Genomic DNA, 24,828 nt, shown 5'->3' on the forward strand with positions numbered 1-24,828 from the left:
AAAAACAGTTTTCCATTAACAGGTTGCATTATCATAAAAACATCATGACAGAAAATTTCCTTTAATATTCTTGCTTGTCACTATCTTTAAAAGTCCTGAAGTTAAAAAAAAAAATGACCCTAAAAGCAGGAGAGATCTAACTAAATATCTGAGAATGAAACACACAAGCATGTTCCTCCCAAATGCACAGAACAGGATGAGGGAGCATAAGAAATGAGTTAAAATGCCTGTCGCCTAGTGGATTCCGGACAGACAGCAGTCTTTAAGACCCAGCGACAGTATTTGTCTGGAGAGGAAATGTTGCTTTTTGACAGATGAGAGAAATCCCCTTATTGCTGGCTGTAGGAAGAGAGACGGGAAGTCAGTCACCTGGTGGCGAAGGCCAGTAACACAGCAGAGCAGAAAGAAAATCGCTTTCTCCCTCTCTTTCCTCTGTAGGATGCACCTCCTATTCCCTCAACTCTTTTAGCGTAACCTTCAAAGAAGAACGTTCCCTTCAGACTTTATTATCGCCTTTTCCCTAATGAGAGAATACCTCTTAGCCGCAAGACATTTTTTTTTTTTTGTAAGTCTATGCAGGACTTCGGGGATTCTGCTATCTTGCCAGGGAAATTGATCCCTACTAATGTCTGGGACTCACAGTGTGCTAAATTAGCTACCGGAGTGAACCTGCCAGAGAGGAAGGCTTTTATCACATACTCTTCTCTTCAGTTTGAACATATTTGCTTGAAATTTGCCGCATGATGCTGTCCAGGGAAGCAGCTTTCTTCCTTGGGATGCAGCAGTTCGCTGGTTTCTAAGCTTATGGCAGAAGAAGAAATAATCTTAAATAGAGTGGATTTTTCCCACCCCTCTGCTTGCTTTGCCTGAGCTTGGTTGCACCGCTTTAACGATGATCACCTGTCACTAAACCTTTGAGGAAGTAAAACAAAGTGAATTATCATTATCATTTATTTATTTTTATTATTTTTAACCGGTGGAGGCGGCGTGAGCACGGAGAATGAGACTGAGAGAAGCTGCCCGGGTCTGGAGGAGGATAAAGCTGAGTTTAAGCTGGAAACTAAAACACTAGATTGTTTTTCGGTACAACTTGCCCGGTTCCTCTCCACTTCCTTTAGTTTCGCTCCATGGACAGATCAACAGACCTGGACATTGAGGAGCTCAAGGTACGTGATGCGGCGGCGGGCGTCGTTCCCGACCGGCTCGCTGCTGTCCCCGCGCCCCGGAGTAGTTGCGGGGCGCCGCGGGCGCTCGGGGCGCAGGGTCCCCTAACCCTCCCAGGGCCGCGGAAACGGAGGGCGGCTTCCTGTTGCCCTCTCGGGCTGGGCTTTCCTCCCTGCCTGCTCCTGCTGACGACGGCCACCCTGTCCTCCCCTTCCTCCTCCTCCGTGAAGGCAGCTTCGGCGGGGTGCAAGATCCAGCGCCCCCTGAACTCGCCCGGGAAGCGGCGGCCACAGCACGATCTCTGTGTGCTGTCCCCCGGTTTCCCGGCAAAGTTGTCCGAGATGCGCGGCCACTTTGCCTCCTCTCCCAGTTCGGATCCGCTTCTGCCCCCCCCCCGCGCCCCCCGCCATCGGGACAACCGCGGGAACAGCCTATTTCCGCCCGTGTTCTCCCAGGGCTCCGCGAGACCTCTCCCCCCGCGACCGCGGACTCGGTGGTCCCCGCTGTGCCACTGCCCCGGGGCGCCCGGATGGACGATCAGCCAGGGGTCCCCGTAAATGGGGGGACCAAGGGCGCCTGCGGGCTAAGGAAGTGGGGAGAGCAGGTCCGAGGGGGTGGGGCGGTGGCCGGAGCCTGGGGGTCCCGAGCCCCCCGCGCGCCCTCACCCTCCCCGCCGCTCCGCCCCGAGCCCCGGATCCCAGCCTGGGCGGTGAGGGGGTTGCCCTGTGTGAATTTTCCAGTTTGCTCCTCAATTGGTGGGCATCGCTGCCTGTGGGAGCCGATTAAATAAAAGAACTTAAAAAATCAACAAACCACAAAATAATTTAAATGTCCCGCTCACTGTAAACGAAAAAAGCAAGAAAGGGGGCGATACTAGGATTGTTTTTTTTTTTTTTTTAATTCACCCTTCTTTACCTCTAGGCATTTCGTGCAAAGGCTATTTTTTACTAGAGATTTAGATGAACTCTTTGTTAAGTGAGGACTTCTTAGACATCATCTATCTCACTTTGGGGAAACTCGACTAGTAGAGGAAATGTCAGGAAAATGGGTTTGTCCAATAAGCTGTCCTCCGAGTCCGGGAAATCCCCTCTAGAGTGCAAAACCTCTGTGTGCATCCCCTCCTGTTCTTGGCCACCAAATAACCCAGTCCGAGAGCAGCTTATTTCTCCTGGCTCTCCACACTGAAGGGAGGACGGAGGGACAGGCGGTAGAGACGGTGGAATTGGCTCTGCCACTGAGGGTGGATGAAGTCAGGGTGGACCCTAGACATCACTTCCAGTGGAAGCTCGGGGTTCCACAGAGGAAGGGTGGCAACCCGGGGTGGGGGGTGCTTTATGCTCCAGTGAAAGTTGGCAGAGAACAAGGTTCTGTGTTTTGGCCACGGTCACAGTCAGTAGATACTGCCCTGGACTAGAAGCCTCCTGTGCTCTCTGTCCTATACCAACAGAGAACACTTTCCATGTGCTTAACAAGGTCCCTCACTGTCTCACCCCAGTATCTTGTGAGAGTTAGAGATTTTATTTGAGATGTAAAGGAGAGCATAGGAACAGTGTTTGTGATGTGTATTTTATACAGAGGGGGAGTATCCAGATTTTTGTGGTGGTTGTTAACTAGGGTATGGCACAGATGAAGTATTTTCTTATGATCAACAAAAGAGGAAAAATGATGTGAGGTGATCAATTCTCCTGATACTCCTTTAGTTTCCTGCTAGCTTCCCTTCTTCTCATAACCACTAAATGGCTTAAATGAGAAAAAGCAGCCCACCGTAAAACTTCTGTCTGGTGTTAGTAGAAGATTCCAGCTTAATCTTAATACTGCTGCTCATCAGTTCAGAGATTCTCACAGCCTGAGGGTGCAGCACTTTGGATGGGCAGCAGAGGGGAGAGAGATAGAAGGGCTTGGGTCTGAAGGCGTGTATTGGGAATGACTGGGGAAACATGAAGGAATGTTAGAGGGTAAAGATGTGTTGAGGTAGCTGAGAAAATTTGTTGGGACAGACTCCTACTGAGAATCAACACTTGCACAATAGAAAATGTGGTCAAGCCTTATTAAAAAATGTTTGAGGTCCTCCAGTTTGGGAAATCAATTTGTGCTGTCAGTTTGGACTACACTTCTGGAATACGGAGGCTTTGGAATATTTAGTGACTGAAATATATATACTTTCTGATGGATGCACTGCACGGAGAAGAACTTGTCTGAATTTCCTCTTGCAACAGAATCCATTGACTTGGTTTCCCTAGACACTTTCAGAGGCTTCTTCCTAAAGAGTCTCCTGGAATGATCAGTGGGGAAATGGGAGAGAAAAGCTGAGGATTCTTATTTTTTTGGCATTATTTGTCTGTTTTTACTTTTTTTATTATTCAATGGTGGGTATGCTGAGGTACATCCATATAAGACTTTAGTTTTTATGATGCTTAACAACATGGAAAAAGTCAATGTTCACAGGGTTATTCTATAAATAGAATAACATAAATATTCTAAGAATCCAATTTAGCTTAGGTTTTATGTCATAAGTAACATTAGGTGAAGTTACTTTCTCAATATTTTGGGGAGGGAGTAAACTATTTTCTTTTCACAAGTTTTTGACAAGATATATATTTGGTTCGCAGGGTATAACAGCATTTTAAAAAAGTAAGCTGTACAGTAAATAGTGCTGTCTTTAGCTTTTTATCCTAAAGATAAAATTCAATAATTAAGTGTTAAATCATTACTGTCGTGATCATAACCATAATGTGCATATTAAAGGGTTTGTTGGTGGGAAACTAAAACAAAGTTATGTGTATAAAACTTGCTAATGAAAGCGAGCATGTTTCATCATGTATTCTGCACACAAGCCCCTGATGAAATAGATCAGTGGTAAAAAGGAGAGAGTTCTCTCAAAGAATTCTGATCTGTTCTTTTCCTTTTGATCTCTGTTTCTTTCTCCAATGAATGTATAAACTTTACTGTGGATTTTGTCTTAGTGTTTGCTTTAAAGAAAAAGAAAAACATCAAACAACCCAAAATATGGGTTGCTGCTTTGGAAATGTGAATGGTAAGGAATATTGGTACTAGAAAAATATCCTGCATTCTGTACTGTCTCTGAATTAAACTGTGTGCCTTTTAGTACTTGATATTTAAATATTAGCTTCAGCTTTTATTTTAGTTCTATAGTTTCCATCTTTTAAACAACTGGTCTTACAGAATGGAATAGAGACTGCTACTAATTTTGAGAGCTGACACTTTAAAGTTTAATCTTTGTGAGAGATATAGAGGCTGAATAAATAATTATGATTAAGTATATAACTTAATACTTAATTAAGTATTGTTGATTCTTTTACTCAGCTTTTGAAATGTGGATTCTAACTCACTGACATTGTCAAACTCATTTGACAATTAAGAAATTATGCTTTCAGATGATGAGAATGTATGGGTGGATAATTGTGGTTTGCTTGAGGATCAAAAATATAATACATATATAAAAAAGTATAATTCCTGCAGTCATATTAGATCCCAAGTTTTACTTATTTATTTGTCAAGATTATTTATTCCCTTAATGGTTAAAAGTTAAAATTGAATTTTTCTACTTACTTACAGAACGTGAACAATGTACTTCTGGAATAATATCTTACCTATTTTTTGTGAGGTTCAAAAGTTGTAAGCTACATGGTGAATCATGAGATGCACAAATCAGCTTTTCAAAAGTGTAAGTTTAATTGATAGAGATAATTTAATGATGCACAGTCACTGTTGCTTAATGTTATCCCTTTAATTTAAACAAAATTTCATCTAGTAAGAACTTGAAGCTTGTCCTAGATATGCAAAGAAAAGCCTTCCCACCAAAATACAATTTAGGCCATTATGAAGGCATTGTATGGGTAGGAAATGATAATCCAGAAAAAACATACCGTAGGTGTTTAAACAAGAGGTTGATATAAAAATGCTGAAGTCTTCAACAAGTCTCATAATATATTCATCTACAATTCAATAAAGTAAGGGAGTTGATACTTAGAATAATTCTATAAGTGTTTTTCTGTTTCATCAATAAGACACTCAGCCCAGGAGAGTCTCGCTTGCTGCAGTGTGGGAGGCTTTGTGATGAGTGTAAGTAGGTGGTATTTTTTATGTTAGTCATTCGATAGTGAAAAATAGTACTCTCCAATACATGCCATATTTTTAGCAACCTGCCTTATATATTCGTTTTTTTCCTGTTGGGATAGAATAAGGAAACATTTGTGAATACTTTTTTTTTCTTTTTTTCCTTCTTGCACATCTAAGGAATTGTGATTTCTCTCCATCCACGTCCAAGTCCAATTCTTTGTTGATAAAAAGAACTAATCATAAAAACTTAGTATCAGTTAACCTTGATCTTAAAGTTATTATCATTTTAATTGATCATTCGCAATATCACATGGGATACAGTATGACATTTTAATATGAAATAATACATAATGATTGAAGCAAATTAATGTAGACATCATCTTTCTGTAGTAAGACACTTGAAACTTTTCAACTATTTTAAAATATTCAATCTCTAATAGCTTAGATTTGATATTCAGAAATAGACTTAGTGAATTGAAATAAACTTCAATTAATACTAGTGAAATATTTTTCCCTAGACAGGAGGAATGAGCAAATATATTTATATAAGTGGGAAGAGAATTAGGAAAAGTATCTTTGAGGGAAATTTTGCAAATGACTATTTAAGAAATCTGCCATGGTCTGCTGTCTTTACTAGCGTATATTCTAATCTCCCTACTAGCTGTTACAACTTTGCTGATCTCCAGACTTTACCTATTGAAATGTATCAAATTTCGAAGTTGCAGTAAAAAGAGTATCTCAAGATTTATGTACTCAAAATCATAGCTCCACAAGATAGCTTAATACTGTAACATAATAAATTGGCATGTATCTTTTGGGACATCACTTTTATATAATATTTAGTGAGTTTTTTCTCATACCATATTGGAATTTCAGCTAAAATAGAATTTGGCAGAGGTTGAAATTTTTAAGTCTAAGGAGAATGACCACTTACTTTTATCCAAATCTCTATGAATTTCTTGAGTATATGTATTTAAATTGGTAACTGAATGAGTAAATATGTACCTGTCAAAATAAAAGCTTAATTGTTAAGAACTGTGTTTGGTTTTTGATAAAATTTTCAGCTTTGAAAACTCTATGTGACTAAATGTAAGCTACCTCATTTTATATCACTGTAGATTTCAACACATTAATATTTAAATGTTTATTTATATTTCTTCCTTCACTTGAAAAATGTTTAAGGCAGGAAGTGATTTTCTATCCTCTATGACTAGAAACTTACAGACCAACCATAGAATGAGCAAATTTAAAGATTACTATCTCTTCAAAAGGATTATGGAGGCACACTTTCCAAAAATTAAACTTTGCACCCAGTGTCTTGAGAGTTTTCTTGATATTTCTAAACATTATTACATTGTAGACTGAAAACTATTATAAGCCCTGTTTAGATTTTACAATATTTATATTGTTTTGTTCATGTTAAACAAGTTATCTCCGGTGTTTCTGTGCCAAGTTGACATTAAAAAAAACCCTTAAAAATAAAAGATTTCAGCATTCAGTCACAAAAGCTGTAATTGCCGTGGCAATGCCTATCAGTGAAACAAGGGCTAAACCTCCAGCCTCAGATTTAATTCAAACAGTCACCCATATCAGAATGGAGTTCAGAAGCAGTTAGAATTCACAGGTGCACCAAAATCGAAAAGCTTTTACTACGACTTTAGCAGTGTGCAACACTTGAGGAGATTCATTTATGTGGTTGGAAGGCTGTTCTGTTTAAGAGTAGTATTTAGAGGAAATTGTTCAAATCCTGCTTCTGCTCTTCCCCAGTGGTGTTGTCTTTGTCTCAGGTTTCTCAGATGTGGCACGTTGGGGTTAGGGGTGGTCAGGATTTGCTTCGGCTAAAGAGGTTTGGTTGCAGTGATTTTTAGCTACAGTTGAAGAATTTGTTCAAACAATTTCTAAACAACTCCAGTATCTAACCAATGAAAGCAAAGTACCTCTGGTTCAAGAGAGTTTGTGGACACTATCCTGCTTACTTACTGTTAGCTCCTGAGATATTGCCAAAAACTTTAAGACTGGGTAACACGGAGAAAAAAATCTCAGGATCAGCTGATCTCCAATTTCCAGATCTGAGAGTCTATGGCTCCTTACAGTTTGAGAATGGCTTTTGTGTCCTCTTCAAAGAAAATAATTTTCACATTGATAAAGTTAAATAGCTCTTTTCAATTGCTCAAAGATGGTCACATGTTAATATCAAAACCTGTTTATCCTGTGAATATTTTATTTTTGTTTCATGGATACCAAAATGGAGATTCAGAAAAATCACATTAAGATTTATGAGGTTATGGGGCCGGGGATTTAGCTCAGTGGTTTTCTGCCGCCTGCCTTGCAAGTGGAAGGATCTGAGTTCGATCCCCGGTACCAAAAAAAAAAAAAGAATTATGAGGTTAATGAGTAATAGAATGAGGATTTAAATCTATGTATTCTGTTTCCAAATCCTATGCTCTTATATATAGACCAAAAGTCAAAGAAGTTTTGAAAGAATTTTGAAAGGTAGAGGTTTCTCAATATTTTCAATATTCTAGCTTCAAAGAACAGTTACCACATTTAAGCTATAGTCATGGTATTTATTATTATTACAGAATATAATTGTTCAATATTTCATTTTTTTAAACAGTGTGCTCATTCCTAACCTGTGGACCAAATTACTGTTGATATCTATTTGTTAATAAAACCCAAGAGAATGTGATAAATGAATCATAAAATGAGGCCATTAAGTAACAGTTTCATAACCTTAAATCAACCTTTTAAAATTAAATCCTATTTAACTTAGCGAATTATACTAGTTTTCCTCATTATTTTGCTTTTCAAATAGCTATAAACAATTTGACCTTTTTTAGGACTGTAAATTAAATGTAACTTCTAGTATGGATTTGACATCTCAGCTTGATGTACACTTAGTTTTTTTCTTGAAATTAAAAGAAAGTCTGGATGATCATAACTAAAATTATAAAGTGCTTAGGTTTATGGTATACCAGAAATCTGGATATAAATACTAGGTGATTTAATCCACAATGAAGCAAATATCTTGTTGGCAATCTTTGAGATTGAACAACATTAAATAAATTACTATAAAGTAAACTTGTTTTCAAATTTTGATATAATTTTTGTATAATCTTTTCCCCAAATTTTGTGAATTAAAAACTAAGCATTGTAAATGATGATATACATGTGTGTAATAAATGCTTACATGGATAGGGCACTTCTTTTATATTCATAAAGTGTAGTAATATTTAATAACACCTTTTCTGAGGATGATGTTTAAACCTTTTGCAAATCTCAGAATTTATGGGTGTTATAAGTAGATGTTATGATTTATATGGTAAAACAGATTTTTCTATTACAAAATCTTTGTTTTCTTATCTCTCTGCTCTTTCATGATCTGTACTAGATTTTGGCCTTCTTCTGGAGATAATTTCCCTTAAAGCAATAGCTTCTGTCATTGCTAGAGTGACTGATTACGTGACACGAAGAGGAGAACACAGCAGAGCTGTACTGAGCTTTGGGACCCAGCTGGTAGTTCAAACTGCCTTGCATTGCTAGAGCTTCCCACAAGCCTACCTGCTTGGTCATTCTTTCAGTGGATTTAATGACTATTAGCCATGAACATTCTGGACAACTCCAAAAACAGTTAAAAATACCAACCTTAATTCTATGAGAGCCAAGAGCCAGCTATATTTGCCTTTGCTGGAGGCATGTCATGCTTCAATTACTAGCCCACACATTATCATTATCTAACTTATTTCCACATTTGTTTTAAAATCCACACCTTTCCTTAGAATGTCTAAAAATTCCACATTATCTACCTAAGATAAAAGAGACTTTGATTCTTCTAGAGTGGAAACAACCAATTCTGTTGCCATGAGCCACAGCATTTTGTGCAACATAATATAATAAATCAATGTCATGAATGGGTAAATGCTGTTATCTAAGATTCTAAGAGTTTATATATACTAGTAGTATTTTGAGAAATTTAAAAGTCCAAAACAGAAGAAAAAGCTAATTCGAGGAAGTAAATTGTTTACCTTAAGATTTTTTGAATTATATTTTAGTTTTCCATCTCTCTTTCAACATAAGATGTATTAGAAATTCTATCTATTCTTAGTAACAGAATTAGTTCTACATCTTCTAGGCAACTGATGTTTAGTATTATGAATCTTTTTATCATAAAACTGATAGTATTTCTCTTTTACCTTAGTTAGCCCTTTATTTTTACTCTAGAGGCATATTTATTGTCCATCTTTAACAAATACTTGAATCTTAATTTATCCCTGGCTTCATAATACTTTTTGCATCCCTAAATACTTTCATGAAGTATTACTGATTATAACTAAATTAAAACAAGTATACTTAAAATTATTGGAACCTTTTGAAAAGGCTGAATTATTTTCATAATGTGTCAGTGTACAAACAATAATATTTCATATCTTGTGGAAAACTAATGCTTTATGCATTTTCTTTAATTTCTCAGGGGGCTATGAAATATAGAAAATTTAAATTATAATACTATCCATACATAGTTATAGTTTGCTCATAACTTCCATTGCATATAAGAGCTGTGTAATTTGTGATCCTGTTTTCCACCAAGTGAAATGCACTAGTCAGAGTAAAAGAAGAACTCTTAACGGTAATGTTATTAGAGCCCCTACTTGTTCTACAGCATTCTTTGTCGTCACTATTGCTACTCTTTTTTTGTTATTCTCAAATTTGACCTTTGTGAGAATGATCACCAAAGCGATAAATTTCTGAATTTCTATGCCTATTATTTTTGACTGATGTGGAGTCATTCTTTAGGAAAAGTTAAAATAAATGAGCTCATCTTCACAATTTTGTTTAATGTTTTCCAATCCACTTTGTAAAATCAGTGTTTTTATCAGTTGATTTCTCTAGGCAGCAGAGGCAGTTAGACTTTTAGATATTTTATTTCATCTCATTAAGTTTCTTAAAGTTCACTCCTGAGTCACAGTTCAAAGAGCAATTACATATACATTATTGTATCTTGATAATAAAGCTCTTTATTAAATCATTCCTGGGAGAAACTATAAGCATTTAGTAATTATGGAATGTGAAATACAGAGCTGGATTAAATTAAGTATATTTTTGGCATGTGGCAAGTGACAGTGAGGGTCTTTCATGGGGTTCTGAATTCAGTTACAATTCAAAACTACCTACATTTTAATAAATACTAATCCATACTGAGCCTCTGTCTGTCTACTTCATCTATTTCCTAAAACAGTAATTTCTTATAATCTACAATGAAAAAATATAATGAATTTAGAATGTTTAACATTTACAAGAAACACAGCTTTTTGAAACACTTATTTCATATTTAGACACTTTGAAGTGAATTTCAGAAAATTCTAAAACAATACAATTCAAAGTGCAGTAAACTTTTAATTTTAAAAGTAAAATGCTATCAGAAACAAATAGCAATGCTATACTTTATCTTGATGGTTATAGACTTTTGTAGTTATAAAAATCATCTGTGAACATGTCAAGTGTTAATTTTGCCTTCTCTACCTCTGCTTTCTCGTGTTTAGTGAGATGCACTATCCATCTTATTTGTAAACTTTGTTCTCATTCAAAGTTATGAAATTGTGTTTTCCAGCATGCACAATACAATGAGGAGTCAAAGCACTGAGAAGGATTTTTCTACCTGTGGTGTTATTGGTGAATAGAATCAGAGTACAAATGTATAAATATAGCAAGATGAAACATCAGTGAGAATTTGGGAATGTTTACAGTAATTTATAGCTTAACTGAAAGGTAAACAATGATTCTAAGTAAACATAAAATCAATAGAATAAGTGTCATGCCTGTATCACAAGAGAATCTTTGACTTCAATATTCTGTCCAATGTCTAAATTTTACATTAAAAGACTTATGATTCATTGTGGTGTTATACTAGTAGGTTTATACCTTATCATTCTTTTGTATATATGTTATTGAATTGTTTGCAAAAATTTGACTTTGAAATATTTTCAATGTATATATATTGTAGGAATTTGTAGCTATTTGATTTTTTACTTTAATAATCTCAGGTGGCTTCTATTTTCATTCACAAGGTGATGATACTGAGCAATGCATGTCTGCCTCCTGCCTCTCACCTGAGCTACATGTAGTCTTCCAGTTTTCACTAATTTACTAGAAATCTGTATCTGAATGTTCAAAGTGACTTCAGTCTAACAACTCTGAGCAAACCCTTTGCTTCTTCACAAATCTGTGCTTCTTGTAGCAACCTGATTTGTTTAATCTTTCATTGTTCGCTTAGGCACAAACCGAAGCTCCCCTCCTCTCTTTTTTTTTTTCACCATCTCACTTACTTAATTACTCAGTAAGTCCATTTTATGGTATAGTCTGTGTTTTCTCCTCTGTTAAAATGTTAAATCAATTAAAATATTTCATTAAAATTCTAAATCAAGTTCTCATCTTTTCTAATCTGTTCTATCCTATGAAATATGTATAGATTTGTGGCAGTGATACTGAACATATTGCAGTGAATGTGAATGTGATACAGCCCTAGAACTCCAGGGATGGGGTCAGAATCACTGCAAATATTGTCTTCTTTATTACAAGTAAGTCACTTTAGAGTATGTTGGGAAAGGCTAGAAACTGGGACATTAAAACTCAGCCTGAAGATGACTAGAAATGGATTTAGAAGTTTTCAGAAATGCCTCAGGTTACTCTCCAAAAGGGAGAGAAGATGGCTTCTGGAAGCTAGACCTGAGGGTAGCCACCAATAGACTAGGAGAAAAATGTTCAGGAAAAGGAACTACAGACTCTTTGGAGATAAAAATGACCAATTTTAAAATATTTTCTGCATTCATGAAATCTTTGCATTACATTATCTCAGAACCATGAATTATGTTTGACAATTTCCTTAAGTGATTTCTGTACTCTTGACAGTTTGATCAGAGTTCTTATAGCTAAAAGTATTATCTGTCCCTGGGAATTTGAGAGGTGACCCAAAGATACGCTGCTAATGCAATAAGCCAGCTCACTAGAAAGGGAGGTTGGCCTCTAGGAATTTCAGTGACGATATGCTAGAAGTTTTAAATGCATATAATTCCTAATGAATCCAGTTGTTTGGTCATCTGTGTATCTGTTGGTTAGGTAGCTTTGTAATTGTTTCACCTTTTTTATCTGTAGTTCTTTAATAAATGTTAGTGTTTTAGCCGTTCTATAGAGGCTATAATAAGGGCTTAAGGGGAGTAAGGTAATGTAGATATGCATACATCAAAGTAAGAATTGGATTTTAAAATCCAACTGAAGATGTCTCATGATAGCAATGAGTAGTAAGAAATTTCCTAAGAAGATATGATTTTCAAGGAGAGGTAACCTGTCCATGGTTTCCTTTTTAACTACTCTTTAACTACATTTTAACTAGTCTCCCTCTGTCTCATCAATTTCCAGGCAGCTAATTTTGAGCAATACACATTTCCGCATTTTCAGATATTCCTTTAATAATAAAATATTTTGTCTTTCAACTGCTTAAGATCTTTGTTGATTTCTGGTTTCTTCATAATCCACACTCCTCAAAATGATGAAATATAAAAGAGATATCTCACCTCCAGGCTATGAACTCTCTCCTACATACATGCACATGGGCACATGTTCTCTCTCCGTCGCTACCTCTCCACTGAACAAAGCACGTTTCCTTCATCATGACAGTTCCTTTCCTTCTCTAGTAATAATGCACGTGTAGTTGTCAAAACACATCTCTACTTCTTTGCCATAAGAATTCCTACGTATTCACCAATAACTAGTCTTAAGAAGAGATGAGTGTTTTTCTTTCATGTTCCTTCATACTGTATACATTGAGCTGCATCATGCATTTTAAACTAATTTGCGATGCTGTAGAGAAAGCGGACTGTTGTTCTTTTGCAACTTGTTGTGCATTGCATAAAGGCCAGTATAAAGTCAAAATAATTGACTATATTATGAGTTTCCTCAAAAAGACTGAATTTTTTTCCCTTAAAGGCAAAGTCCTGTATATATATATATCTGTTAGGTTAAGCTTATATTTCATAGTTTTTAGTTTCATAATCTCTGTATTTCATGTTAACTATAAATTATGAAAGAGGTATGTTAAAAATTCTTCTTTTGAATGTGTGTTTATTTCTTGTGGTATTTCTCAAAATTTTCCTTTTAGTTGATATTATGTTATCAAATACATATAAGTTTAGCATTGCTATAATTTCCTGGACAATTGATACTTCATTATTTTGTAATAAATCTCATCTCATAAAAATTTCCTCCTTAAAATTTATTTTGTTTGATTTTAATATAGCTACATTACCTCTTGCCAATATCACCATAACATTATCCAATGTTTTTGTTAGTATTTCTGATATATATGCATATTTTCATCTCTTTATTTTTATTTTATACTTTATTTTTAATTTTTTTGTACTTATATTTTAGATGTATCCTTGCAAAGAGCAGATAGCTAGATTTTATGCATCCATTTGGTTAATGTTTTGGCTTTTATTTATTGCACTTTATAATCTATGTAATTTGGATTTATTTGTACTATTTACTTATTTCAACCATTTTAGATCATGATTTAATATAATCTGTATTTATTTCTACCATTTATTTATTTCTACAGTTTTAAATCATCATTTCTGTTCAGGCCAGAGATCATTTTTTCTGCTGTCTGACATATCTATGGTGGTGGCAAACTTAATTTTCCTTGTACTATGAAAATGCCTTTATTTTGCTTTTGTTTTTCAAATTATTTTTCTGAGTGTACAATTCCAGACGATCCACATATTTTCCCTTAGGATATTAAAGGTATTTCACTATCTTCTTTATTTTAATGCTGCTAATAAGAAATCAGATCTTAATAAAAATATTGTTCGATAGCAGTATTGTTTATTAGCTACTTTGAATTCCTCAAAGCATTCTGTTTTTACCATTCAGATTCTTGTATATGCCTTTTTATGAACTTAAAAATAATTCAGCTTGGTGTTTTATAAGTTTCTTGAAAGAAAAAATTGGACTGTGTTATAAGTAGAGTTTTTCTAAGAATCATTATAACTGTCTATTTAAGTGTTTGCCTGTCAACTGCAACCTATGGTGATTATGCTATACCTTTCTGAGGCTTTATTTTTTGTTATATATTCTGCTTTGATTTTTCTATGTGAATTATGCAAAATATAAACATGTAAGTATAAACATTGGGGAATATGGTTTGGGTTTTACATATTTAATACTACCTGCTACATCACTGATACATGTTAGATATTTATTACATCCCTAATTGATGTATTTTGGCAATATTTAATGGTAGGCCAGAAACTTATATTAGGGAAAGAATAGTATCTTTTTTAGTCTGCTTTTCCTTTTCTTTGTTACTTGGTTCAACAAAAGATAAAAGCATGAGTTTCGTGATGAGTAAAGGGTACCTACTTCCTCTTACATATTTCTACATTTCTTTTTGTGAAGTCTGTTGCTATATGATAAAAGTACAGTCATCTTTGAGTAGGGTGAGAGAATTTTTACTTTGGATCTCTGGGGCCAACTTTTGGAGTAATATGTATCAAAATATTGTAGAAGATATAATTTTGTAGCTGAATTTTTCTTACTGTAGACTTTCTACTATGTAGCTGATTTCGAATTTTATCTTTTCTGTAATGCTTAATCTTGGGAGAAAACTTTTTCTAGATTCTATATCTTTGATATAGAATTAATGACAATAATCTTAGTTTGGCTCAATTTTAGCTTAGGCATCATAATGTATGTTCTAAGATTAAACAAAAACTGTGTGTGTGTGTGTGTGTGTGTGTGTGTGTGTGTGTGTGTGTGTTCATACTTATATTGAGTTCAGCTTCATAGAACCAACATAGTGACTGAGATATACTGTTGCTTACATACATGATTTTCTAAGATCTTCTACGCTCGTTGACTCTAAGTGGTCCAGCAATTTGATGGTTAGTATTTGACTTGACTCTGATCATAACAAGAATTTTCACAGTTATTTAGAGTTGGGGCATGGCAGGCTCCACTTGTCAAAGCCTGGAGCTTCAGTGTCTTTGCATTCTGTTTTCAGCTCAAGTTAGACACTAGTACAAAACTGATGTTAAGAAAATATTCCTGCTTTTCTAGCTATGATTCTTACAATTAACTGCACAAGACCATATGACAGAGAGTTTGGAGTACGATAGTATATAGTTTATCCAAACAAAAGTACAAAAGAGGGCCAGGGACTTAGATCAGTGGTGCTGCTGCCTGCCTCACAAGCCAAATACATAAATAAATAAATGTACAAAAGTGACTTTTGAAATATTAATTTCACTTATGCTTATTACTTCAAAAACTTCAAATTTTGGTATACACTTTGGACTCTATTGAGAAATGTAATTCCCCCCATCATTTTAATTGCTAATTATGTTTGTAACCACTGATGTTTTCTATTTGCTCTTGTAATTACTTTAATATCCAGTGCTTCTTATAATGATATTTCAGATGCATGCACTTCAGAGACATTAAAATGTTGTTAGTCATTTGTAAGAATCATATTTAACAAATGAATTTTTTTGCTTTACATTTTTTTGCCCCATCATCAAGTTAGTTTTACACTTGGAAAATAATATTTTAGACTTGTCACCTAAAATGTGCTTTGCACCTAGTAGGTATTTAATGGGTATTTGTTGAGTTAATTGCCTTTGTCTGATAATGATTTTCCAGTACGATCTTACTACTTTTTTTCCCTTCAGGTCCATTAGGTGACACGCATGTTAGAAATGTATTAGAAATAATTTGTAAACCCAATACAGTTCTCTGTTCATTAAACTTCCTGTTTCAGTATTTGTTTTGATAAAGTGAGTAATATGCAGGATTTGTAAATACGTGACCACTAAAATATGCGACCTCCTGGTACTGCTTGCATTATAACATAATAAAATTAATATAGTATGAACAGAGTCACTGTATTCTAAGGTAAAATTCCCATCAAAGTATTACAGTTTTAGAAAGAAAAACATGTCTTTCCTAGATGATGGTTAAATTGAATTTGACATTTCTCATTCTTGACCAATAACAGGAAAAAAATGATAGCATCTGAAGGTAGAAGCTGCATTCAAGTTTGCATCTGATGAGTTCATGGATTATATTGACTCAGCACTGTATTGTAACTCAGCTCAGACAAATTAAGATTGTTTATATTTTGTCCAAATCACATACTGTGTAAAGTACATCAAAAGAAAACTGTTTTGAAGAAACACAAGAGGAAGTCAAGAATAGTATCATAACATCCACACATATAATCTCTGAGTTCAAATTACAGAATATTAATCTTTGAAAATAAGAAAACTTAAATAATGACTAACAAATAATAAACATATGAAGATAGCTACCCACTTAGTTAATATCTTTTATCAAAGTATTTTAAAATGGTTATTGCACTGAGTTGGAGTATAAAAGGACTTTACTTCCCTAATCCTGGAGAATTTGGAGTCAAATTAGTCACATCCTGCTCATTGAAGGAGAAAATGAATGCAGTCTAATAATCTTTGAGAAACCAATTATAGCTCATTCTTTTCTTGCTCAGTTTTGAAGTCACATAGACATGGGTTCATTTCCATTTGCAAACTGTGACCTTGAGCAAGATATTTAACATTACTAAATGTCCATTTTCTCAAATAATAAAATGGGATTAATAATTATACATACTGCATTTAGATCATGAGACTATGATGAGTTAACGTCTAGTCATCAGTGTTTGACATAGACCCATCCATACACGTATCAATTGCTATTTCATTACCTTTGTTAATGGGATATGCACAAAAGGGCTGGTAAGAGTGGATACAACATGATTTGGATTTTTTTTTAAATGAGTGCATTCACTTGGGTAAGGGAATGTTTCACCCTGGGAAGAGAAGCTGACGAACTGACTGTGTGGGGAAGAATTAGCAAGTGTCCATGTTAAAATCTGTCCTGGGATGAGACTAGCATGTTGGTCTTTGCATGACTTTGTGATAGAACTAGATATAAGCACTTGAGTTTAGTATTATCAAATGCTCTCCAAAGGTTCCTAACTGCCTAAAGGCAGTGTTTAATTTTAAACACCAAGAAAAGTCAATCAGCCTACACTTAAAATATGCATTAGAATGTGTTTCGCATGCATTAAAACCTAATTTCACATCTCACCAAGTTTAACTACTTTTTTGCTTAACTAGTCTCAGGTCCTGGGTGTTTTCTCTATTTGTAGTAGGGCAAATAGTTTTAATTTATATAGGGTTATTTAATAACTTATGTATTCAGTCTATTTGTATACAGGCTTTCAGGAAAGTTAATTCCTTGAGGTATTTTTTTAAATAGTGTTTATAAGAAATTTAAGAAAATTAAACACTAAAAACAATTTCCCTGTCAACATAGAGAAAGAAAATTTTGGGGCTGGGGATATAGTTCAGTGGCACTGTGCCTGCCTGGCAAGCACAAGGTCCTGGATTTGATCCCCGGTACTGGAAAAAAATTGTGCATGTGTGTGTTACTGGGAGTTGAATCTAGTGTCTTTGCTCTGAGCTACATTCCCACAGTTACTTTTAAAATTTTCTATTTATTTATTTATTTTTATCTTGAGATGGGATATTTCTAAGTCACTAATTTGTTCATCCTGGGTTCAATCTTGTGATTCTCCTGTCTCAGTGCCTCAGAATGTCAGAATTCTAGGGGTGTGCAACAATGCCTGGCTAAGAAAAATCTTAATAGAGTAGAGAAGCAAAATATTATCAAATCTATGTATATTATATAACAAATGATCTATATCTTATATATAATTTATTGTGCCTATGTTTACTAAGTTATCGTGATGGTATTTATTTGTTCTCTTATGTAGACTTCTCCCGTTCTCAGAGCCTCTGTTTTTAAATCTTCACTGTTACCATTTTGCTTGAAGACTTTATGTTGGAATATTTCATCTTTCAAATTGTAAAGATAGCCAAACTAGTTTGTCTATGGTAATATTTCAAAATTCTCAGTGGAAATCTAAATGCTTACATATCAGGAAGACACAGAGAAAATAATGCTGGTGACATTTCTTTCCTCCCCCTTTTCAGCATACAAATGGTAGCAGAATGTTGCTTACAGCCCTGCCTTGTTTGGTTTATGTAATTTCTCATAACTATGTCCAGCTTTGTGGTTATGGACTCAAAGCAAAATTACTACCGACACGTCCAAAAAGCTATTTTAGTTAATTCAATTTTTGCCCCTGCCTTAGAGTGTCAATGTTAGATCTTCCAATATTTTTGGATTACCAATTTTGTAAAATATATAAGGATACAGGCAAAATATGAGGCCTGAAAAATAGAGAATCTACAGTTCCTCCTAAAGAATGGTCTTCAATTTGACATTAGAATTTTTTACCATTTTATTTCCCTCCTTTCCTGATCCAATGTGCAGTTGGAACTGTTGCCAAAAACTTTTCTTCCACTTTATCACAGTTCAAGGAGACATGAATTTTATTGCGTTTCAGTTATAGCATTCTCTCTGTTTGTAACTCTATTTTTTTTTTCTTTTTTTGGAACCGGGGATTGAACTCAGGTCCTTGCGCTTGCGCAGCAGGCGGCGAAACTACTGAGCTAAATCCCTGGCCCTTGTAACTATTTCTATTATAGTTGCAACTCCTGTAACCATATTCTATGACTGTGCTTCTTTAATATAGTTGACATTTAGGGGATATAATTCCAGGAAAATAAATTAATAAGGTGCTTGACTTAATAGTGAGTTAGTAACAATAGTGATATGCATTCTATCCTTTTGGACTTTATGTAGAATTAGTATGGAGTTATGTCTAGCCCTCTTTAGAAAAATTTTGGAATAGACTGTAATTGTGCATAAAAAGTCTTTTTTCTTGAAACTGGAAATGACTTTGCTTTCAACCTATTGGCCAGAAAATGAAATTTGTGGCCCCAGGCAGATGTTAATAGTAGTGGATATAAAAGTAGATAGGGCCATACCTGAGATGTTCTGAGCATCAGCTCCAGTTTTTCATGACCTACAAGGAGATGTTGAAGGTGCTATGTTGAGAGAAGGTTCGGGCATTTCCAATGTTAAATTGAAAGGAAGGAACAATAACATTCAAAAATTACTACTTTTAATTTTTGGATTAAAGTTTGTACACCTCATTACTATGTCAGTTTTCACATAGTCCCACAAAGATTGTTCTTAAAAACGTGTTTCTTCAATTTCTGATCAATGTAAGTGCATATAGCCTTTTTGTTCTGGTACCAGGGATTGAACTTAGACATATATATATATATATACATAGCCTTTTAATTTGTTCTCTTATGTAAACTTCTCCCATTTAGGAGTTTATTACTATTCCACAGCTCACTAAAGACTTAGAATTTGACAGGGTCAGAGTGCTGCAGTGAAAGTTTCAGTTCAACTTGTGTTAGTGATGAAGTTTTATAATTTGGGCCTAAAAAGCTTACACTTACTGCTCCTGTTGTCCTAAAAAACACCCATAGCCACCTATATGATATGATAGTTTCACGCCTGTTTAGCCTGATCATCCTCAGCTGGTACATGGATCACTATAACCATAAACACTAGTAAGCACTACACGATGGATAGATGTAAGTGTACATGTACTCTAGACAGAAATCTAAAAGAACTTCCCCAGAAGCAAGTAAAACACTGCCTGTAAAAATAGCCAGTTCAGAAAGATTTTGATTGTGTTATATTCAAATAATGAAATTTTCCTAAAAATTTAAATAATTTTCTTCTCAAGGACGTTGCATTTTAGGAAAAAGAAAATATAGGCAGTCTTCATAGAGGGACTTTTACAAAGTTGAAAGTATTATACAAAAGCATACACAAAGTATCCAGATATTTATATCTTGAAGAAAGATAGTGATCTTTATTGTAACTCTATTGTGTCTAGATTAATGCCACAAGATGCTATGATCCACTTTAGTTAACTAAGAGACTTATAAACTAATTTACTACACTGTTTTACATAATAAGTATTCAGCAATCTAAATTTTCATTACTTAAAGATGAAAAAAGGGAGTTGTTTCTAGGTTAAATATTAAAAGATGCAAACTAAGGTACTCATTCAGTTAAGGCATGCAGATGAGCGTGTGGACAGAAAACCAACCTTAACATTGAGTTTTATATGTTGTATCCTCCACTAGTTTTCATCATAGTCTCATTATTTGAAACTTCTCTTTTCTTCCAAATTGAAAGAACACCCACTCTTTGTTTCTTATTGAGTTTTCTGTTTTCACTTGCTCTTAGAAACATCCCTAAAGACCAATTGCTAGATTACATCCTTAAAATTTCTCCTTCAGCAGCCTGGATAGGAAATTATCTTGGAAAGAGGAATGTAAGTCAAAGTGTTTAAAATTTGTGTCTGAGATTTCTTAAATATGACCTCTATAAGAACTATGCCTCTCTTAGGAAGACAAATTATAATGTGATCTCCCCACTATTAAGGCAACCCATCTGAGATTGAAAAGAAATATGTGCATGTCTAGCATGACAAAATATTCTGACAAAACCTTGGAAGCAATTAGAAAATGCACAGAGATTTTGGATTTCAAATTTAATTTTGATTAGTTAATATAGTAGATATTATATAAGTGATATATACTCATAGACACATTGAAGTTGGATGAGTTAAAATTAAAAGTCAAATAAATCTCAATGAGTGTTACACCAGAAACCGTGTTGGGATTTTAGATTTTCCTGTACAGCATGTGGTTCAAGTGATTTAAATAATAAATATCTTTCCCAAGATGTATGCTTTTCAGATTATTATTCTGCGTGTTCTTTTATGCAACAAAATAAAAATTTCTGCTTAGCTATAGCGAAAATATTTTGTAATTCTGGAAAAGGAGAAGTATAATTTTTATATTATGGATTGTTTAATTATAATAGATGCTTTTAAAGCCACTTTTGATGCATAACTTTTGTTACATTAAAATAAATAGTCTTTTAGATGGCCTGTCATCAGTTAACATATTATGCCAGAATAAAAATTATGAATGGCTAAAGTGAATATGCAAAAGCTATTAGTAAATGGAATCAAACAGAGACACATTTTTTAAAAAATAGTGAAAACTTAGGCAAGTTTAAAAGTATTTGGATTCTTAAAGTTCAAAGAGTATGGCTCAACCTAACAATCAAATAATTTTGTCTTCTTAATAACTACGCAGAGCTGCACTCCTTAGAATAGTTCTTTTTTTCTTAGTAAAGGGGGTTGCAGTATTATAAGTTTTGCATCTTCTCAAGACAAAAAATATCATTACCTCATGGAGAATGTGAAGGTGTAGGTTTCAAGTTAAATGTCTTCTCATTTTTATTACCCTAATCCTCTGAAAATCATTTGCTTTAAAATGTAGATAGATTGCTATGTTCTATGAAATGTATAAATCTATGCAAGAATATAACATTTAGGATACCTTATAGAAATAATTGGGATTTATATTTTTCTCTGAATAGACTGATACTGTGTAGAAAATAGAAAAATAGTGGAGAGAACTTTAAGTAATATTTAGTATGTTTATCATTGTTCTTAAAACATCTATATTAGAAAATCAACATTTTTAACAAAAGTGCTTTTACTTGGCTCCTTTCATGTGTTTTTATATAGCAACCCTAAATTTTCTACAATAAATATGTGTAAAGTATCTATGTCATTTCTCAAAGGAAAATTATCTTTTACATGTATTTTACATATGTGCGATATATTTTTAAAAAATAAAAATTTCTAGGAGATTCTTAACAAATACTTTTGGGAGCTGAGTAAATTTTCTTGCAATTATATGGTTAAAATTTTAAGAACTAATAAACATAAGTTTTCCTGAAGCTTTCTATGAGGTTTTTTCTAATTAAAGTGAAATTATTTAAAATACTTTCCTTATACAATTATGCTTGTCTGATTAGATCTATTTTATAATCTCCTTCTTTTTATTACCTTTCAAGTGATGGGAAAACAGACACTAAATTTTTGGGGACGTTTACTTAAATTTGTAATTCTATATCAAGTTTCATTTATTAGATTTCTAACATTCATTACGTTGAGCAAAAATATTGACAGAAAAATATTATACTGAAGCTTTTGTGCTTTTTAATCTAGCAGGTATGTGATCAGTTATCTTGCTGTAAAGAAGGAAGCTTAGTACACAATATCTTTAAAATAATGGTGCTGAAGTCATTTTATTATATGTTCCCCATTCCAGCTATAAGTGATTCTTTAGTTCCTTGAGAAAACCTGTCTACAATCATAATTTTTATCATCTAAATAGATTCACCAGTTAAAACTTTGCTTTACCCTTAAGAAATTCATAAGTCTATTACTTAAGGTATCAAAACTATGTTCTTTTATCTCTAGATCCACCGAAGTTTTTAAGGAAAATAGTGGATAAATAATATATTTTTCCAGCTTTGGTGAATGATAGGTGTATTGATTTAAGATTTCTGAACCGAAGCAATGAAAAACTGAGCAATGAAAATTGATACATTGAAATGATCGACCTCGGATTCCAAACTGTCTGGAGAAAAAGTACAGAAAGGCTTAGTGGGAGTAACTAAGTGAGGGGATAGAAGATTATTGTCAGAGACTCAGTGCTTGAATTCAGATTTTAAGAACTAGAGGAGCTGAGTGCAGGTGCAGGAGTGGGCATCTGAAGATGGGAGGTGAAGTGCATGGAGACAAGGAGTGTACGCTGACAGGCAAGTATTGGATTTTCCATTCTTTGGATAGGTATGAAGCCATTCAGAAAGATGGAAGTACTCGGATCTTGAGGATAGTGAATAGAAGTTGGCTGTGGTGGGAATAATTTCTTGGGAGAAAACAAGGGGCCAGGTTTCAACCAAGGCAAGAAGCAAAGGGCAATTTTGACGAACAGATTGAGAATATAAGGAAATTTTGTTGTGGAGTAGAGTTATAAAGGACATAGTGGGAAATGTGGGAGGGAGCAATATTGTGGGAAATTAGAGAGTAGAGAAGTCACAGAGAATTCATATGGATAATATATTGGGAGAAGAGATCTCCATTAATGACTTATTACCAAGCAGTGAGTGTCAGTAATTTTATTTTTGGCTGAAGATAACAGTAAATCCTAGTTGAAGGTGACTGTGGCAATATGAGTATTCACTATTCCACATAAATAGTAATAGAGTTTATTTAGTTTCAGAGATAATTGAGCAGCGCAGCAATGATAGGATTCAAATTCTTTTTATCTGTGGGAATAGAAATCCTTTTCATATTGTCTTTTTGTTCAGGTTTTCCCCTTTAAAATTATAAATATTGGATAATTAAGCACTGGATTTCCTAAATACAACACCCAATGGGGAAAAAAGAGAAATGATTGTTTTATAAAGCATTAGTGATGCTCTCCCAGAATTCCATAACTGGCACCTCCTAAACTTTAACTGGCTCATATCTCATCATATATTTATTATACTCATGACAAGGGCAGATTAAAGAAGTCACCATGATTAGCTGAGAACAATACATATTTATTTTCTGGGGTAGGGAGAGGTACAACCTGCCCTATAGTAAAAAGAGAAGTTTGATTCAAGTAACCAACAGTGTCTGTCACTGTCACTCACTGCCAGAGCTAAGAAAAATTTGAAGGATGTGAGTTTACATTACAGTTTTTTTTGTCTGTTGACATCTGTGGCCTTGAGAAATTTTCCTTAGGTTTTTAAAAAACTTCAGTGTTCTCACCTACAGAATTGTGATTAGCTTATACAAAATACCTAATCCACAAAAAATACTAAACAGATTTTCTTTTTTTTTCTGCGCATATCTCCCCTTCTCTCCTTCCTTCCCTTTCTTTCTTTCTTCCTTCTTTCTTTCCTTCCTTTTCCCTATTTTATCCTTTCTTTCTTCCTTACACTTAAATGGGTATTTTAAAGATATGCTACAAATCATTATTTTTTTTTTACTATTATGCTGACTTTAACTTTGTTGTCCTTATATCTGACTATAAAAATAAATTAAAAAGAGATTATGGAAATGAAAAATGAAGATTAAATGGGGATATCTATAAATCCAGAGACCTTAATTTTTAACATTTTTTCAAACAGTTTCAGAAGTCTGTTGGTAAAAATTCTCTTTTAACTGGATTTTGTATAAAAATGAAAGAAGTCTAGAAGCATTACAACACAGAGTTTTATATTACTTATAAATTTAGCCTATTACATAAAATAATACAACAAAAACTGAGGATACAATCATATAATTTTTGTTTTAAAAGTACATTAGGAGCCAATTTAATCTATTCTAAATGATTTATTTTCCGATGGGGAAATTTGTAATGTACTCAAAATCATGAGTGAGTCAGAAGGTTAGAACTTCAAGTAATTTCTTAGATTTCCAAGCCCAGGACTCCTTTTAGCTGTATTGTACCACTCTGAAGAATTCATGCTTTAAAATAAAAAATGCAATATTCATTGAAAAAATTGCATCCTTTTAGGTAGCATTAAGACAATTCTCTTTCATCTCTCTATCTATATATCTATATCTATAATCTATGTCTATGTATAGATCCCACATAGTAGTATATACTGTTAAATATCTGTGGAGCAATGAACAAGTTATTTCATCTCTGATGCCTTGAC

At 34.2% G+C, this 24,828-nt stretch overlaps 1 protein-coding gene and 1 pseudogene across 9 annotated transcripts in view; both read left to right on the forward strand.

Annotated features, from left to right (window-relative positions):
- The first annotated feature begins 300 nt into the window (after positions 1 to 300).
- Sgcz (sarcoglycan zeta) overlaps positions 301 to 24,828 on the forward strand; it is a 994,036-nt gene continuing 969,508 nt past the window's right edge. For 3 of the 9 annotated variants that reach the window (XM_087217211.1, XM_087217209.1, XM_087217205.1), the window contains exon 1: positions 1,099 to 1,166. Coding sequence is in view for 2 of the 9 variants with exons in the window: in XM_087217210.1 (XP_087073336.1) it covers positions 1,128 to 1,166 (39 nt within the window). In the remaining 7 variants the exon portion in view is untranslated. Of the gene's footprint in view, positions 1,167 to 4,740; positions 4,850 to 24,828 lie in introns of all 9 variants that reach the window. The other 6 variants (XM_087217206.1, XM_087217207.1, XM_087217208.1 and 3 more) reach the window with 5 other exon arrangements.
- Positions 1,694 to 24,828, forward strand: part of LOC147826767 (microtubule-associated protein 9 pseudogene) — a 177,072-nt pseudogene continuing 153,937 nt past the window's right edge.

Source organism: Heterocephalus glaber, unplaced genomic scaffold (genome assembly GCF_053883595.1).
Source record: "Heterocephalus glaber isolate CG9 unplaced genomic scaffold, H.glaber_assembly_v1.0 deba00001461, whole genome shotgun sequence".
NCBI lineage: Eukaryota > Metazoa > Chordata > Mammalia > Rodentia > Bathyergidae > Heterocephalus > Heterocephalus glaber.